Raw genomic sequence first — 19,039 nt, 5'->3', positions numbered from 1 at the left:
TGACACTGGTACCTGTAAATTACTCTTGCGGTATCTATGAAAAGAAATCTATACTGCTGGTAAAATGGAAGCTGCCATTGCTGACCTCCTTCCAGGAACACTAATTGCCTGGCTGTCTGTAGCTTTGGTACTTTCAGAGTTAATGACCTGCAACAAACAAGGAGATTAGACAGCCATAGTGAAGTCAGAACTCTTGACCTGAATACTTATTCCAGGTCATTGCCTCAGAATGTACTGAAGTACTGATATTGTGGGTGACTTACTAAAGACATAGAGAATGTTCATTTAGCAATGTAAATGTTCACTTTGCAGAGTGAATGTTAACTAACTTTAGGAAATAAGTTGAGGATGTGTTCACTTCAATCAACTAAAAATGTGTTAGGAAAAAAACCCTGTTTTTTATTTCCCTTGCACATATAACTTTCAAAGTGAACATTGACTTTGCTAAGTGAACATCCTCACAGCAGTGACCAGGACAGGAAGGCATAGACAGTAATAACGAATTTTAAACTGGAGTTGAACTTTAAATTGCATGCTTGCCTTACATGTCTATTTTTATAAAGTTAAAAATAAAATATGTATTGCTTTGATCTATAAAATAATTTAAGGTGAAGTTGATGACTGTTTAGCACAATATATTTTCTGTAATGTTCTTTCTGAGTGTCTTTATATACATTTTAAAGGGTAAGATTTTTTTATGAAATCTCAATTGTATCTTCCTAGATGGCAGGGGAAAAAAAATCCACCTTTGATGAGAACAGTCTGATTATACTGGCCACTGATCTCTTTATGGCGGGGATTGAAACCACAGCCACCACCTTGCAGTGGGCTTTATTATACATGGTAGCTTATCCTGATGTACAAAGTGAGTAAAAAAAAAAATAGAATACAGTTTTGCAAAAGTCACATATTTTGTTGAATAAAAAAAATAAAATACAATTTCAGAATGCTTGACTTCCAGACATGTGTTTTGCAGTCAAACACATTCAAGTGTCTCTGTTTTTGTTCACTTTTCACCTTTCGCCTCATCAAAGGGAATGTATCTTGTTTGGTATACATCTTTTTTTATCATGATCAGAATTAAAAAATACTTTATACATATATACAATTTTTTTTTGTATTATTATTTCATTATTCAGGCAAATGCATGTATTTATTTTAGTAAAAGTATTTATATAGCGTCAACAATTTATGCAGTTCTTTATACTGTATATACTATATTGTAAATTCACATCAGTCCCTGTCCCACCAAAGAGCTTACAGATTTAACAGGGCTGTACAGACTTTCAATAAGACAGAGAGAATATGAAGGTAAATAGTCTCTGCTGTGTTCAGTCTTTGGACAACCCATAATGCTCTGTCATACCATTGTGTTATTATTGTTTATTTCATTTTTTCAATATTGTCCTTAATATGCATACTCAATGATCTAATAGCATTGTTGGTTCATCTAGATGCAGTGCATACCCATAATAAACATAATAGATATTTGGTAAAGCCTCTGCAGCCTGCCCTTTTTTGTAGTCATCTAGGACAGGCATAGAGGAACAGGAACATTTCCAGGGACAGTGGGAGCTGAGGATGGGGGTTAGAAATTTTTGCATTGGAACTGCTAAGTCTATTTGTGGGAAACATGGAAATTTCATCTAAAAATTAGAAGACAAAAAAGTAAACCTGCACCTCAACTCATAGTCCCCAGCCATGCACCTTTACACTGTTCCAGTTTACCATTACTTGTTCTCAAACCTACTTTGTGGTCCCCAGCCATGAACTCATAGACTGTTCCAGTCTAGCTACACTTATTCTACAAAACTATCTGATGGCTCCCAGCTGTGAGTGAAAGACTGGGGGTTATTTACTAAAGGCAAATCCAGTTTGCACTATGTGCACTCATTATAGATATTGGATGATAAAATAAGCAGAGCTTCCCCTCATTTCAGATCTTCCCCTCAGATCTACAGCAACTGCACTTCTATTGCAAAGTGCATTTGCCTTTAGTAAATCAACCCCACTGTGTTGCTGCTGGAGAGAGAGAGAGAGAGAGAGAGAGAGAGAGAGAGAGAGAGAGAGAGAGAGAGAGAGAGAGAGAGAGAGAGAGAGAGAGAACTGTCCTCTGTAGAAATGTGCTCAAGTGCTTTTGGAGTATCTCACACAACCCCTAATCCCCTCTCAAGTTTCTACAAGCAATACAATACAAAAAGACAAACTCCTAGACTGTTCAATAAGCCAGAGTGAATGAACTGTTGCTGTGTGCCTGACTGCCTCAGCACTGGCTTGGGAAAGACCCTGCCAAGTCTACAGTGGCTCTTGCGGGGATAGCGCTCCACTAATAATACAAAAGCTTCTGATTTCCATAGAATTATGATATTGGTATTACTAATAAATAGTACATTGTTATTAGCAAATGCAAATTTGCCCTTAAATGGCACATTTATCCACATTGTGGAAAACAATAGATATATGTAATGGCGACATATGAGGACAGAATTCACAAGTTTAGAAAAAAAAGATTAAGAACTGTAGATATAACAATAAAAACGTGGCCATAATAATAATTCAACCCAACTTTGTACTTATGATCGTTTCTAATAGTAACTAATAAATCTTAATATTGTGATATACTGTATATAATTCTTGTTTTTACAACTGAACTAAAAACACTTTAAAAAAGTGTACAACTGCTGCTTTATTATCAACTTCAGATTTAAAAGGAAATTGTAAAGGAGTGTACCCCCCTTCCAAATACAGCGCTGTTGCTATATTACTTCGAACAAGATTGTAAACACAAGTCTCTAAATCAGGGTTTCTAAACATTTTTACCTTGAAAGTATCTTTAGCAAAAAAGTTTAGCTCTCGGGAAACCCCTGAAATAATTTTCAGATCTACAGCTTATGCAACACTGGGGTGATAAGCTAGCTGTTGCTATAACAATTTAACAATATTTTTTAGAAATAGCATTAAGTTGGTTCTAAAGGCTTATTTTATTTTTTTGTAGCGGCCATAACTCTTTGCAGGGCGACCTTAACTTTTGGGCTTACTGGTTACCTCCGCTTGGTTTTTGTTCTTCCACATATAGGGGTTCCCAGGGTTGATAACCAACAACTTTGGACACTGACATGGGAACAGAGGGCAAGGGTGAAGAACTCAGGTACCTTGAACTGCAGACATAACAAAGTCTCTAGTACCACCTAGAGAGTAGCCACTCGCAGCTGGGCGCTTCAAGGCTGAACAAATCTCTAGCCAGAGATTATGGCAGTCAGCACTTTGATTCAGAACTTGTAAAATCTCTGACCTTGAACAAGTTGTAACTGAAAGTGAACAGGAACCTTTTCCTCAGTACCTGGAATGTTCTCTGTCTCCTTGAGAGTACTGGAAAAAGCGTGGATTCATCAATGTGCTTCCCAACTCAGGAACCAGGCACTTCTGAGGATGACAGCTTGTTGGCCCTCCTCCAAAGAGTCCTCCCCGGGTCACTTTCACAAGCTGTGGTGCCTCTCCAAGCCGAGAGCACACCCGGACGCCTTGAATCCTCCCTCAGTTACTGCGCCTCGGACCAGCCGATCCTGAGACTTGGGAACAGACGGATCCCTACCCCAGACCAGGCAGGTCTATTGGCGGTAACCAACAGAAGCATGTTGAGGAGCGTCGAACGCTCCATGACCGGGACCCCTTGCGGGTCTACTCCCGGGCCAGGAAGCAGGAACAGACCGCTAGGACCTCATGAACGAACAACCCGTAACAGGTGACCTCAACATCTTAAGTACCCCTCCCCAGACTCCTCAGTGGGGCTTGGCACACCCACTGATTGGTTCCGAGGAAGCTGATACCCAATATGTCCAACCAGGCCTAGTTCTGGCCTGTCATGTGCACCTCACCGTACACATGACCAGGCAGAACTCTAACACAGCCCAGCCAAACTGATGTCAAAGTTAACCTACATAATTAACCCTCAGAACCCCATTAGCTCCTAACAGGACAGAGAGGCAGTGGCAAGAGCAATTGTCAGAATATAATGTCCCAGCAAGGAGGATTCCTACATTCACCTTGCTTGTGTAGATGGAGGAATGTGTTCATTTTTTTTTGTTCAGCTTGCTGGCTAAATGAAAAAACAATTAACCATCTATTGCCAACTTTACAAAAAGAGCATCACACAAGTGTGCAGTTGTGAAGGTGTTCTTAATCCACTATAGTAATTGACTAAAGGAGTAACAGCCTTCTCTCTTCTAAATGAATGTCTTGATAGTCTAAGCCCCTGTACACACGGTCGGAGATTTCGACAACCAAATCCGTCTAATTTTGTCCGTCGGATTTTGTCCGTCGGATCTTGTCCGAAACTGTTGCATACACACGGTCGGACAAAGTTGTCGAAAAATCCGATCTTTCAGAACGTGATGACGTGATTTAGTTACGATGGGACTACATTCAGGCTAGTAGCCAATAGCTTTGATGTAGGAATTTGATCTGAGCATGCGTGGCACTTGGTCCGATCAAAATTCTCTACACATGATCGGAGTATGTCCGATCGGCCCAGTTGGTCGGGAAATATTTCCAACAAGTTGGAAAATTGGGTCCGACGGATATTCCGACGGAATCAGTCTGATGCATACCACACACAGTCGGATTATCCGACAACACGGTCCGATAGGACACATTCCGACGGATTCTCCGGCCGTGTGTACAAGGGCTAACAGTGTTTCTCCACTCCTGTCTTCAGGACCCACTAACAGGTCAGAATTTACAGTAAGTATTACCTTGGGGAGATGCAGTCTAGAACACTACAATCACTGAGCAGCAAATGATATCACCTGTGATATATTTCAGGTATCTTGCAAACCTGGCCTGCTAGTGGATCCTGAGGGCAGGAGGTGAGAACCACTACCCTAACAGAAATCATATGACAGGAAAATAAGTGCTATGAATGGTATGATCAATACAAACAGGTTGTAGATGTTGTTGTCCCTACAAATCTTTTTATATTCGAAAGGCAACCTCTGACTTCCTATATCCTATAGAGAGGGAGGACAGTATTCATCAGTCTTTTCTTTTTAGGCATTAATATCCAAGGATACTGTGGAAATCCAGTGCAATACTACAACCTTCCTAGCATCAAACACAATAGTCCCAGAAAGGTATTTTGAGAACTTCCAAGATCTATATCACCAAATACACCTAATGCCGCGTACACACGGGCGGACTGTATGGCGTACTTAGTTCGTCATACAATCCGACGGACAGTCCGTCGTACTTTCGACTGAACGGACTTGACCACACACGGATGCACAAACAGTCCGTCGAAAGCTTGCGCGATGACGTGTACAGCACGTACGACGGGACTAGAAATAGGAAGTCCAAGACACAGCAAAGCACCCTTCCGCCGTGTAAATCCTTTCTGGGCATGCGCCATTCTTAGTCCGTCGAACTAGCATACTGACGAGCGGATTGTCCGCTGAAACCAAAGTACGACGGACAGAATTTCGAAAAATCCGAAATACTTAGTACGCCAGACTGTACGCTGAAAAAGTCCGCTGAAGCCCACACACGAGCGGATTGTCCGCTGAAATGTGTTTAGACGGACTAAGTACGCCATACAGTCCGCCCGTGTGTACGCGGCATAATAGGCACCACTTTGGGTTACATCTATTGAGACCTAAATGGTAAGGATACTCTTTTCTAACCAAAAGGCTGAATCTGTTTGATGGGCTGTGGACACAAACAAATCCCCTTATGTAAAACATTGTTACAATTGAGGTGAAATACATTATGTTTAATATGCCTACTGTATGCTGATTATATTATTGTGTAAGTAAAATAATTATTGTCACAGAGAAGGTGCACAAGGAGCTGGATGCTGTTCTTAATGGATCTGTAATTTACTATGAAGACAGAAAGCGGCTTCATTACACCAATGCGGTCATTCATGAGATTCAACGTTATGGGAATATAATAGCTGTGGGAATTGCAAGAACCTGCATAAGAAATGTGAATGTCTGTGGTTACTCTTTGCCCAAGGTGAGAGCTTGGTAAATTTGAATTAGTATTCTGTGTTATATCATCACAGGCAGTTTTTTTTAGTATACAAATCTTTTATACCATAATACATTTTGAAGCAATGATTGTAATTTTTTATTTTTATAATTTCATCCTTCAAGAATACAATGGTTCTGCCCAACCTGGATACTGTGCTGTATGATTCTGAATACTGGGATACTCCTCATCATTTCAACCCTCATCACTTTCTGGACAAAGATGGGAAGTTTTCAATAAATGAGGCATTTTTGCCTTTTTCTGCAGGTAGGAGCCCACACATTTTTAAGCAGGAGTGTAGTGTCCTATATTCTTTTTTTCAGGCTAAGAACATTTTATGCACAAGTAGGCAAACCACCTGTTGACTGCACCAGAATTCCAATGTCTTTGTAAATCTCTGTGCACAGAATTTATTTCTGAAACAATGGTATTGACATTGCCAGGTATCTTCTGTAAACTATGGAACACTTCCCAACAGTGTATTGGAGAAGTAGACAGGAAGTGTGCTACAGTTAGGACTATCCAGTGAACATAAAAGGGAGAAAAAGCCTTAAAAAACAACTGCAGTCACAATGTCTAAAGAAAGCTGCTTTATAATAATAAAAAAATTCTGGATGTTTACATATACTTTAAGCCCCAACTGGCTGAGCAGAAGGCATGTTTTACCATTGCAGGTTAGCAAATAAAGGCACCTGATAGATTGCGTTGGGCAAGCATTTTATTTCATTTAATCTAGTTGTTACAAAATAGCCCTTCTTTTCAGTGTTACAGATTGTAAATCCCTAGTTTATGTTCTGTAATCCCATATAGTGTCCAAATGCCAAAGTGTGCAAAACTCTCTTTGCATCAGTTTTCCACCTCTTTTTAAGGGGCAGATCACTAAAAAATGTTAAGTGGTTTATTCTACACTTTCTCTAGAAAGGGCCTCCTCTGACATACAGACATGTATAAGGTGTCTTTATGTTCTTTTTCTACAGCACCAAAGTCTTGTAGTAGAAGAGCTGCCCTTCTTGCCATAATTCAAATAATGGGTGACATTTAAAGTATATCTAAAGCCAATCTGACCATATAATCTTTGTCAATTTACCCAATACTATGTAATATGGGGACCTACCTAATCTATACATTTGTTCTACATTGAATCAGGCAAGCCCTCACACTACAAAGTTTTTGTAGAAATTAAACAGATTCTACAATCAGACAGAAACATGTGTAGTGAGTTAAAACTCGAAAAATATCCTAACTGGGAGATTTCCACTCTATTCCTGTTCTGATAATAGCTCAAATGTTTGCTTTTTCCCCTTGCTTTCAGTGCAGCTGACAGTGGTCACAAGGACAAATAGAAGAGTAAGTAATCCCAGCAGGGACACATACATCAGTAAAAATCTGACAGGGGGTTAACCCCTCACCACTCTATCCCTAACTAATAAAAAAACATTTTTATTTTGATATACTTTTGTTGCAACCAAATTCTTTCTTGTAAAACCTGCATGAGTGTGCATGACTACCTATGGTATTTGCAGCTGGTAGGTACAACAGTAGGTAGGGAGATACATATATTCCCATTATCTCTGCATTTCACTATTCAGATATCAGCAGCAAGGCCAGTGGTAGATAGATGACTAGCAAAATGTTTAAACGGTCTTGCTGAAAACATTTTAAACTCAAAAGCTTGGTGCACTAACATTCTAACACAGAATTCAGCTGCTATAACTATAACAGTAGTAAATGCAATTAAAACTACTACAGCTACAATAATTCAAATGTTGTTGTTATGCAGTAGTGGACCATTGCAGTAGACATGGCTCCAGGTGAAATAGTAAAATAAAAAAACTTCTGTTTATGTTATTTTCTTAGATACCTGTGGAAAGCAGAGCTTATTGGGCATACCCTGATTTGTGCAGTACATCAAACTTACACAGTGTACTAAAAACAACAGAAAGCCTAGAACTTAAAGAGGAGCTCCAGCCGGTTTTCTGCAAAATGAAAATCAGTCACTACAAAAACTGCAGACACTTAATAAACAGACACTTACCAAGATATAGCGCTGTGCTTACCCAAGAGGGCACTGGGGACTGTCTTCGGTCCTTGTGTCAGCATCTTAACTGTGGGCACCTGGCTGTGAAGCCGCAAGTTGTCACAGCCAGGTGCCCACAGTTAAGATGCATGACCACTGCACATGTGTGGCTCGCACTGTGATTTGTGAATGGTCCTGCAGTCTTCTGGGACCTGTGTCATGTCCCAGAAGACTGTGGGAAGGGAGAGGGAAGGGGAACTTCTGCTCATATCACCTTGGCGATCCAAGCGTAAGTGAGAGCGGGTACCTGTCAAAACCAGGAACTTCACCTTTTGTGTGGGGTTCTGCTTTAAACAATCAGGTGCACTTGGTTCAAGGCAGGAAAACAAACAGGTTCAAAACCAATTAGGAAAGCATCCAATTGAACCTCTTGGGATATGGGGGAGCTTACGCTGGAGCAGCTGCAGTATGACATGCTTGCACAGAGCAGCCCAGATCCTCCTCTACTCTGGTCCCTCACTCTGGCACTCCTGGCTCTGCCCCCCCCCCCCCCCCATAGAATGCTTTAAAGTAAAATAACTTTAGGCTCTAGAACCACTTTTATAGAGTAAACACTTACCTTACTCCTCACTCCAGCAGGTTCCCTCTAGTTCTGTGACCATCCCCCAGTAGCATGCTCTGTAAGCTGTGACTGGCCAGTTCAGCTTCTTCAGCATGCTATACAGGGTTAATTTCCCTGCGTTGTATGTGGTGATGCCAAGGCTCTGCCCACAGAGGAGGAAAATGCTTGAGCCAGCTGGATATGAGGTAAGTGATAGAGTCTCTTCTAATGTCCTCTAGACATAATGAGCATTTAACCCTTGCAGTATAGGGGGGTCCCACTGCTAGTGTGGATTTTGTTCATTTTCTTGAGTTGGGCTTTAAGCCTATAGACTAGTTCTCTAGGCTGTCAGCCTTAAGCAATGTCGTCAACACAAGCCCAAAGCAGGGCAGTTTCTTTAATGTTGACAGCCTAAGACCCCATGCACACTAGCCATTTCGCATCGATGCATGTGGATCTGGTGTTTAGCCACTGGCAGAGGGCACAAGTGTGACATCCAACCCCACTGTCAACAGCCTGTCAGACTCTATGAGAGGATGACAGCTGCTATAACTGAACATGTCTGGGTTGCACACTCAGTGGTACTTTCCATTTTTAGTACAGTATTTTCCAAGAGATGAATCCCCAGAACACACACTACTTGCATTTTGGGCATTTATCCCTGGCCACATACTGCACTACACGTAAGTACAGCTAAGAGCACCTCCCAGCTCTTTCCAGCTGCAGCAGCTATCATCCTCTCATAGAGTTCGACAGGCTATTGCCATCGGGGCTGGATGGCGCACCTGCATCCTTCACTAGCGGCTAAACACCAGAGCCACATGCACAGAGGCTAAATGCCCAGTGTGCATGGTGCCAAGGCTGTCAACATTAGAGAAATTGCACCTCAGTAGATCTCCTTCTGATCTGCATTTGACCTGGTTCAAGCAGGCTTTGCATTCCTGTAGACTTGTATAGCAATGCACAACCCATGACACACACAGACAGGCCCCTACCCTGTCCAGCACTCTGCACAAATGCTCTTGTACCGCTCTGCAAGAGACATGAGTATATTAGGGAAAAAAAATTCACATCAGGCTTCCCTGCACAGCCTTGCATTACCAAACTCCTTTCTGACACAAGACAGACCACATGAATGTTCTAATATGTCAAACCTGCCAGAACCAAAATTCTAGGTATCCAAGAGGTTTAGACTGATACTTGCACCAGTGCAGAATTGAAGTGTGAATTATCTAGTAACGTACACTACTAAACTGTAGAATCTTGGTAAGTCCTTTTTTTCTCATTTACAGGTGCCCGGGTATGTCTCGGGGAGCAGCTTGCCCGGTATGAGCTTTTTATCATTTTTACCACTCTTATGCGATCTTTCAGCTTTCATCTTCCAAAAGGAGTAACAGAGGTGAACACCAAATATGTCTTTAAGTTGACCCTACAGCCTCACCCATACAAGATTTGTGCTATACCTCGATAGGCTTTGGAAATATAGGTGCAATGTTAGCCATAGAAGACTATCTGATTGCTAAAGAGCCCAGCAGACCAGCATATATATATATATATAAAATAAGCAAAAAGCAACTACATAGTGAAATTGTCCAAAAGTTTCCAAACAGGCTGTCTTATTAGCAACAAGCAATCATCGCAATTTTACAATATTTTTCTGTGATGGACATCATTTTATTCCAATGTTTGACCACGGTCAGCTTTATATTCTAATCCTTTATGATTTCATTATTAAACGTTCAAATTTTTTACTGAAAATGCTTGAAATTGTCATGTGTTTGCCTTAGAGACAAATGTGTTTCATTCAAAATTGCTATGTATAATATTAAACAGCCATGTTTCTAATGCTATTCTTAAGGCCCGTACACACGGTCAGACTTTTTGACAACAAACATGCAAATTAGCTGTTTTGGAGCAACATCCGACTGTGTGTACGCTCCATCGGACAAACTTTTTCTGTTTTCATCGGACTTTTGTTGGCTGTGCGAACGGACAAACTTTCTGGCAACAAAAGTCCGATGGAGCAAAGTCCGACCGTGTGTACGCAAAAGCATCGGACTTTTGTACAATGTACAAACACGCATGCTCAGAACCAATGCAAAATATCAGACTACAATACAGAAGTTGACCAAAGGTGGCGCTGGAGTAATTGAACGTCCTCTTTTGAAGTGGCGTCAGTACGTTGTGACGTCACTACGTTCGTGTTTGTTGTCAAAAAGTCCGACCGTGTGTATGCAATACAAACTTGTGGACCACGCCCTTTGTACAAAAGTCCACGGAAAAGTTTGTACAAAGTCCGACCGTGTGTATGAGGCTTTAGTCAGAGTCAAAAGGAAAGTATGTATTGTCATTGAGCACATATTTTGTGTTATTATTGCAGTGTAAAGTATTACTTTTTGGATGGAATCTTCAAATTTCTGTTATAAATTTAAAGTGGATGTGAACTCTAACAAAGAACTTCTCTTATTTGCTCCTTTATAGTCTGTTAAATATACCTGTTGAGTGCAGAATGATTAGCCGTAGGGGTTAATTTACTAAAGGCAAATCCACTCTGCACTAGAAGTGCACTGCAAGTGCAGTCACTGTAAATCTGAGGGGAAGATCTGAAACCAGGGGAAGCTCTGCTGATTTTATTATGCAACCATGTAGAAGCAAAATGCTGTTTTTTTTTTATTTTCCTTACATGTCCCCTTCAGATCTACAGCTATTGCACTTCCAAGTGCACTTGCAGTGCACTTGTAGTGCAAAGTGGATCTGCCTTTAGTAAATAAACCCCTTTGTGTTGTAGAGATCTGAGATTAGTAGTGATTGAGTAGTTAAGAAAAAAACATTGGGCAGGCCTGACACCACCACTGAAAAAATGCTGTGTGCTTTAAGCCCACAACAGGATTTGGGATCTGAGTGCATTTCTACCTATTTTTCTGTACTTGCAGGGTTTTTAAAGTAATAAACATGGGTAAATGTGCATGTATTACAGAGATGTACTGCAGGTTTTTTTTTCCTTTTATTATAGGTTAGCCAGTAGAGGGAATACTATATTTCACATCACCTCCCTGATTATCAACATAAAATATCAGCCTCCTTAGTTAATCCCTTACACCACTACAGGGCTGTCTTTAACGTGGGACAAAAGGGGTAGCTGCGCAGAGCCCAGTCATTGTTGAGGGGCCCAAAGCAGCTGCCCCTGAAGCCCCTTGTCATGGGGAACCCCCGAGGCGGTGGCGGCGTTAGCAGGGAGAAGTGAGAGCCCGGGAGGAAGACGAGCTCCCTGACCACTGAAGAGGTAAGGAGCAGCAGGTACAGCATACCCGATGTGGTGGCCCCACCCAGAGCCTGGATTCCTCCAACCTTCTCTCCATTCCCAGCTCTGACAGTGGCCCGGGGGACAGGCTGATCTGGGGGCCTCTGAGGATCGGCAGGAGGGGCAGGCATACAGGGACTGCTACTCGGGACAGCCTATGGTCTATAGCATTTAAATGGATCCACTGGAAGGAGCAGAGCACCTCACCCAGAAGGAGATGGGCCCTGCCCCCTGCTGGCCAGCATGAACGTCCTATGGAAGGTACTGGGCATCACACATACTTACCTACAAACAGGTACTGGGACAGAGGGTGCACAGAAGGGACTGCAGACAGGGCTAGGGGTCTCCATCTCATCCTCCCCTCTCACCACCTCTCTCTTACCCCCTCACTCTCTTAATTCCTCTCTCTCACCCCTCTAGTTCTCTTACCCCCTCTCTCACCCCCATTCTCTCTCTTAACCCCACCTCTCACCCATCTCTTTCTCTCGCACCTATCTCTCTCACCCCCTCTCTCACTTCCCTCTTTCTCACCCCTCTCTCTCTTCCACCCCATTCTCTCTCTTGACCCCCTCTCTCACCCCTCTCTCTCTCACCCCCTCTCTCGCTCTCCCCTCTCTCTCTTACCCCCTCTCTCTCACCCTCCCTCTCTCATCCCAGCCTATCACCACCCCCTCTCTGTCTCACCTCCTATTCCCTCTCTCTTTCTCATCCCCCTTCTCTCATCACCTCCCTTTTTCTTACCTCCCTCTCTCTCTTACCCTTCTCTCTCACTCCACCCTCCTCTCTTTCATCCCAGCCTATTACCCCTCTCTCATTCCCCCTCTTTCTCATCCCTAATCCTCTCTCTCATCATCCTTCTCTCACTCCCTCTCTCTCTCTCCCACCCCTCTCTCTCCTTCACTTACCTCCCTCTCTATTTCATCTCTCTCTCACACACCCCTCTATCTCTCTCACTTCCCTCTCTAACACCACTCTCTCTCTCCCCCTCTTTCTTTCACCCACCCCTTTTCTCTCACCCCCTATCTCTCTCTCATCTCACCTCACCCTCTCTCACCCCCTCTCTTTCACCCCATTGCTCCCTGTCCCTTTCTCAGCCCCCTCTCTCTCAACCACCTTGCTCACCCTCTCTTTCTCTCTCTCTCTCTAATCCCCCTCTCACCCCTCTTTCTCTCTCTCACCCCCTTTTACTGCCCTCTATCTCTGACCCTCTCTCTTTCACCCACCCAGACTCTCTCTCTCACCCCCTTGCTCTCTCCCCCCCTCTCTCTCTCTCTCTCACCCCTCTCTTTCTCTCCCCCCTCTCTCTTTTTCACCCACCCTCTCTCTCTCTCCCCCCCTCGCATGCAGGCAGGGGAAACTGAGTGGACACTGACTGAAGGATGCCAGCAAGTGAGTGTCACTGATCCCATCTCCATCCAGCGCTGTTACTGATCCCACTCCCCCCAAGCACTGGCACTGATCCCAACCCCCCCCCCCCCCAGGCACTGCCACTGATCCCATCCCCCAGCAATGCCACTGATCCCACCCCCCCCCCCCCCAAGCACTGCCACTGATCCCCTGAGGCACAGTACAGGGGGGAGGCAGGAGGGTACAGTACAGTGGTGTTTATATGGGTGTTTATTTGGTGTGATCTATATATGTTTGATGGTGTATATGTGCAATAAGGTTGTACTGAATATTACATTTAAATGAATTTGGTATTGAGGGAGTTTGGGCTTCTGTGTGTGACCCGACCTTATATGACATTACTTCTACGTCATTACGTAGACATTGCGTCTACATGGCTGTGGCAAACTCAGCTGGAAGTTCGGCCCCCTTCCACCTTCCCCCGTTGCCGGGCCATTCATAAAGCACAGTGCGCTTCGCCCATGCGCAATAGGGAACCGGCTGTGACTTCATTGCTGGTTCTCCCACCCAAGATGGTGGCGGCAGCACCCAAAAGCCGATTGAAAAATCAGCTTGGGTGAGGACACTGCTAGATTCGTATTCGAATGTCTAACAAACAGTAGTAGTAGTCTAACGAACATGCGAACCCTATTAAACTGCTAATTTTAAAGGCTTATATGCAAGTTATTGCCATAAAAGGTTTATGGGGACCCGGGTAGTGCCCTAGGGGACATGTATCAATGCAAAAAAAAGTTTTTAAAACTACTGTATTTTCAGGAGCAGTGATTTTAATCATGCTTAAAGTGAAACAATAAAAATAAAAAATATCATGCCTGGGGGTCCCCTTAGTTTGCTTGTAAAGTGGCAAATCTGTGCAATGTATGGAACAGTGCTGCAGCAAAATTACATTTCTAAAGGGAAAAATGTCTCTTAAACTTGCTCACAGCTGTAATGTATTGCCAGTTCCCAGCAACATAGATAGAAAATCGAGGAAAAAAACAATGTGTGCCCCCTCCCCCCAGTCCATATCGGACCCTTCAGGTCTAGTATAGATATTAAAGGGAACTCAAAATGTTAAAAAAATATATTTATAAAAATTGACGTGGTGGTCCCCCACAAAATACATACCCTTATCTGGGCATGCAGCCCTGAGGTCAGGGTAGGGGGAAGACGAACGAGTGGTCCCCTCCCTCCTAAACCATACTAGGTCACATGCCCTCAATATGGGGAGGGAGCTTTGCGTTCCCCCAATGCACCTTGCCCCCATGTTGATGGGGACAAGAGCCTCTTCCCGGCAACCAGGGCTGGACTTTCCATTGGGCTTGACTGGGCTCAAGCCCATGGGCCCCGTCGAGATACATAGCCAAGTGTACTCAGCTCGTCTCCACTCACAGTCACACCCAGTCCCCCCCTATGATGGACATAACATAGAGACTAGGTGTGACTGTGAGCTGAGCCGAGTACACTTGGCTACTCTCAGCTCCGCACGGGACTGCTAGAGGACCCGAGAGTCACAGAGAGGACCCGAGAGCTGCCAAGATACACAGGACTCTGTATCTCGCCAGCGCCATTTTTAAACTTCAAGACTGCAATGACAAGGTTGCAAATGACACTGGGGCAAGGCTGCAGATGGATGGGCAAGGCTGAAGATGGACACTGATAAGGTTGCATTGATAGGCATTTAAATGTAAGTTTTTTCCTTAAACTTCCCTCCCAAAAGTTTTCTTCCTTAAAATTCCCTCCTAGACTTGGGTGCGAGTTATACGCTGATATGAAATATGGTAATGTATAGAAGGTAGGGCCCGAAAGTGCCCTAGCTCAGGGGCCCCCACCACCCTAAGTCTTGCCTTGCCAACAACCCTGGCAATTGGTTGTTGGGGTCTGCGGGCAGGGGGCTTATCGGAATCTGGAAGCCCCCTTTAACAATGGGACCCCCAGATCCTGCCCCCCCATGTGAATTGGTATTGGGTACATTGGAACCCTACCAATTAAACAAAAAAAGTGTCAAAAAGTAAAAACCACAATAGACAGTATTTGACAATTCCTTTATTAAGAAAGAAAAGGTGTCCCACGATTTACATCAATCATCAATCACGCTGCCCGACGGACCTGAAAAATAGAAAAAAAAAACGAAAAACTCTGGCTCCATGGGAGGCATCCCGGCGATTGCTATCTTTTCCCTTTGGCAGCTCTTATATACAGTGGTGTAACTAGAACCTTCAGGGCCCCGCTGCAGGAAACCATGGCGGCCCCCCCCCCCCCGATCTCCGGAAAGGGCTCTTTTCTCCGAGCCCGATGGTGGAACACCAGGGCCCAGTCCCAAGTGGGTGGCTGCATATAAAGGAAACGATTTAAAAAACATCAATTACAGCCACTGTGCCCATCAAACGCCACCACTGTACCATCTAATGCCACCACTGTACCATCAAATGTCACTACTGTACCCATCAAGCTCTGCCGCTGTGCCCATCAAATGCCGCCAGTGTACCCATCAAATGCTGCCACTGTGCCCATCAAATGCTGCTACTGTGCACACTAAATGCTGTTGGTGTGCCCATCAAATGCTGCCACTGTGAATCCCCACCGCCTGCTCACTGTCTGCCCACCACTTACCCTGTCTTGGTGGGGCAGCGGGTAACGGCCATGAGTGGGGTCCTCCATGCAGCTACTGCCATCCTCATCTCCCGTCCTCTCCTCCTGATGGGCGTCCAATAGCTGTGTTGGTGGAGAGGCGGTTCAGTGTTAGGAAAGTGAATATTAATTCACTTTTCTAACACACCTGGGTAGACTGTGAGCGTCAAGCATGGTGCTCGCAGTTCACCTATTTTGAAGCCTATTATAGCCCATGGCTCTAATCAGGTGCTTCAAAAACACCCTCCGCCGCTGTAATTCAGACACCCGGCACCCCAAAAGGGACCAGACACCTAAATATGGGGGTGGCAGCGGTGGCCATGGATAGATTCATGCTATGCTATGCATGAATCTATCCATTGGTCATAGAGGGGGTGGAACCTGTGCACCCTTTTGGATGCACCACCACTGATAAACACATGCACACACACATGCATACATACACATACATATATGAACACACACACACACATACATGCATGCTCTCACACACACACACATACAAGCATGCTCACACACATACAAGCATGCTCACACACACACACACACACACACACACACACACACACACACACACACACACACACTAATGCTCTCACACACACACACATACATGCATGCTCACACACATACATTAATGCTCACACACACACACACATACATGCATGCTCACACACATACAAGCATGCTCACACACACGCACACACATGCATGCTCACACACACACATGAAAGCATGCTCACGCACATACAAACATGCTCACACACATGCACACACATACATGCATGCTCACACACACGCACACACATACATGCATGCTCACACACACGCACACACATACATGCATGCTCACACAAATCCTCACACACGCACATACAAGCATACTCACACACACACATGCAAGCTTGCTCACACACACACACACATACAAGCATGCTCACGCACACACAAGCATGCTCACACACACACACAAGCATGCTCACACACACACACACAAGCATGCTCACACACACACACAAGCATGCTCACACACACGCACATACAAGCATGCTCACACACACACACACATACAAGCATGCTCACACACACACGCACACACAAGCATGCTCACACACACAAGCATGCTCACACACATGCACATACCAGCATGCTCACACACACATACAAGCATGCTCACACACATGCACATACAAGCATGCTCACACACATGCACATACAAGCATGCTCACACACACACATACAAGCATGCTCACACACACACATACAAGCATGTTCACACACACATACAAGCATGTTCACACACACACACACACATACAAGCATGTTCACTCATACAAGCATGCTCACACACACACACACATACAAGCATGTTCACACACACACACACACACACACACATACAAGCATGTTCACACACACACACACACATACAAGCATGTTCACTCATACAAGCATGCTCACACACACACATAAAAACACAAATACAGTAGATAGTCTTATTAAAAAAAACGGCAGACATTTACCTTGGCTCTTCCTGCCGGGTACTGCACTCTAGGGGGAGACAAAGAGCACACACTGCTTTCACTAAGCCTAATGTGAGGAGCTCCCTGCACAGTGCCGATTTCAGTTCGGCTGATGATCGTGAGCTCCTCTCAGCCTTCCCTCCTATCGAAGAGTACAGGGGGCCCTCGGGCCCCCTGCAGCAAGGGGCCCGGTCGCCATGGCGATCTTGGCGACCCCTATAATTCCACCACTGCTTATATAGGCAAGGGTGGGGCCACCCGCTGATGTAACCGGATGACCCCATCACTGTCTGATGTCACATAACATCAGAAGGGGGCAGGGTCACTCGGTTACATCACCAGGTGGCTCTGCCCATGCCTATGTGACAGCTGTTGCCGGGAGGTCTCCCATCGAGGCAGAGCTTTTTTATTTTTTTCTGCTTTTTGGGTCCATCGGGCAGCGTGATTAAAGATGGATGGACATTGCGGGACACTTTTTTTTAAATAAAGGAAGTGTCAAAACTGTCTGTTGTGGTTTTTACTTTTTGACACTTTTTTGGTGAATGGGTAGGGGTACAAAGTACCTGCTACCCATTCACATGGGGGGCAGGATCTAGGGGCCCCCTTCCAGATTCCGATAAGCCCCCTGCCCACAGATCCCGACAACCAATGGCCAGGGATGTCGGGAAGAGGCTCTTGTCCCCATCAAAATGGGGACAAGGTGCTTTGGGGGGGCCCTCCCTCCCCATGTTGAGTCTGGTATGGATTTTGGGGGGGGGACCCCACGGCAATTAATTTTTTTCATTTTGGCATGGAGTTCCCCTTAAAATCTATGCCAGACCCAAAGGGCCTGGTATGGAGTTTGGGGGGGGGGCACACTGTTTTTTTCTTAATTCTGTCATAGGGTTCCCCTTAACAACTTCAATACACATGGCACTGTATATATATATATATATATATATATATATATATATATATATATTACACTGCCTGAACTGTATATATATTCTACACTGACTGCACTGTATATATATATATATATATATATATATATAGTAAACCGCCTGCACTCCAGTAACTAACCTGCCTAATGTAGCTCAAGTTCTCTCTATCACACTACATACACTACACTACCGCCGTGTAAGCTGCCTTATATAGTGTGGGCCGTGGACTTAGCTCCCTGAGCCACGATTGGCCAAAGGCTAGTAACCAATCACAGCAGATTGTGCCTTGATTGGCCAAAGCATGCAGGTCAGGTGCATGCTTTGGCCAATCAGTAGCCATCAATGCACTGCGATCTCGCAGTACATTATGGGGCGCTCCACGGTGCTCATATATTCACTTTGTCTGCGAACAAAGGAACACCGATATTCGAGTCGAACTTGCGTTCAATTCGAACATCAGGACCATCCCTACCTCAGTCTAATAATGGGGTCAAAAGAGAAGGTGAGTGGTCACTCTTGGGCAGGTGGTGATTGCATGCTTTAACTCAGTCTAATTGTGTGTTGGGAGTGGGGCTAGGGTTGCCACCTCCTCCCTTTAAAACTGAACACATATTCTGGGGCTAATTTAATGCT

The 19,039-nt window shown here is 44.3% G+C and overlaps 1 protein-coding gene across 3 annotated transcripts in view; it reads left to right on the top strand.

Annotated features, from left to right (window-relative positions):
* Positions 1-10,400, top strand: part of LOC143974017 (cytochrome P450 2J6-like) — an 80,406-nt gene extending 70,006 nt beyond the window's left edge. For all 3 annotated transcript variants that reach the window (XM_077474987.1, XM_077474986.1, XM_077474988.1), the window contains exons 6-9: positions 724-865; positions 5,825-6,009; positions 6,150-6,291; positions 9,935-10,400. In XM_077474987.1, coding sequence (XP_077331113.1) covers positions 724-865; positions 5,825-6,009; positions 6,150-6,291; positions 9,935-10,113 — 648 coding nt within the window. In that variant the 3' untranslated portion in view covers positions 10,114-10,400. The remainder of the gene's footprint in view (positions 1-723; positions 866-5,824; positions 6,010-6,149; positions 6,292-9,934) is intronic.
* Positions 10,401-19,039: the final 8,639 nt, after the last annotated feature.

The sequence above is a fragment of the Lithobates pipiens genome, unplaced genomic scaffold (assembly GCF_037356315.1).
Source record: "Lithobates pipiens isolate NorthernLeopardFrog02 unplaced genomic scaffold, aLitPip1_a1.2 Scaffold_13, whole genome shotgun sequence".
In the NCBI taxonomy this organism is placed as follows: domain Eukaryota; kingdom Metazoa; phylum Chordata; class Amphibia; order Anura; family Ranidae; genus Lithobates; species Lithobates pipiens.
The sequence above is the reverse complement of the archived record's forward strand: the minus strand, read 5'-3'. Positions and strand labels throughout refer to the sequence as shown.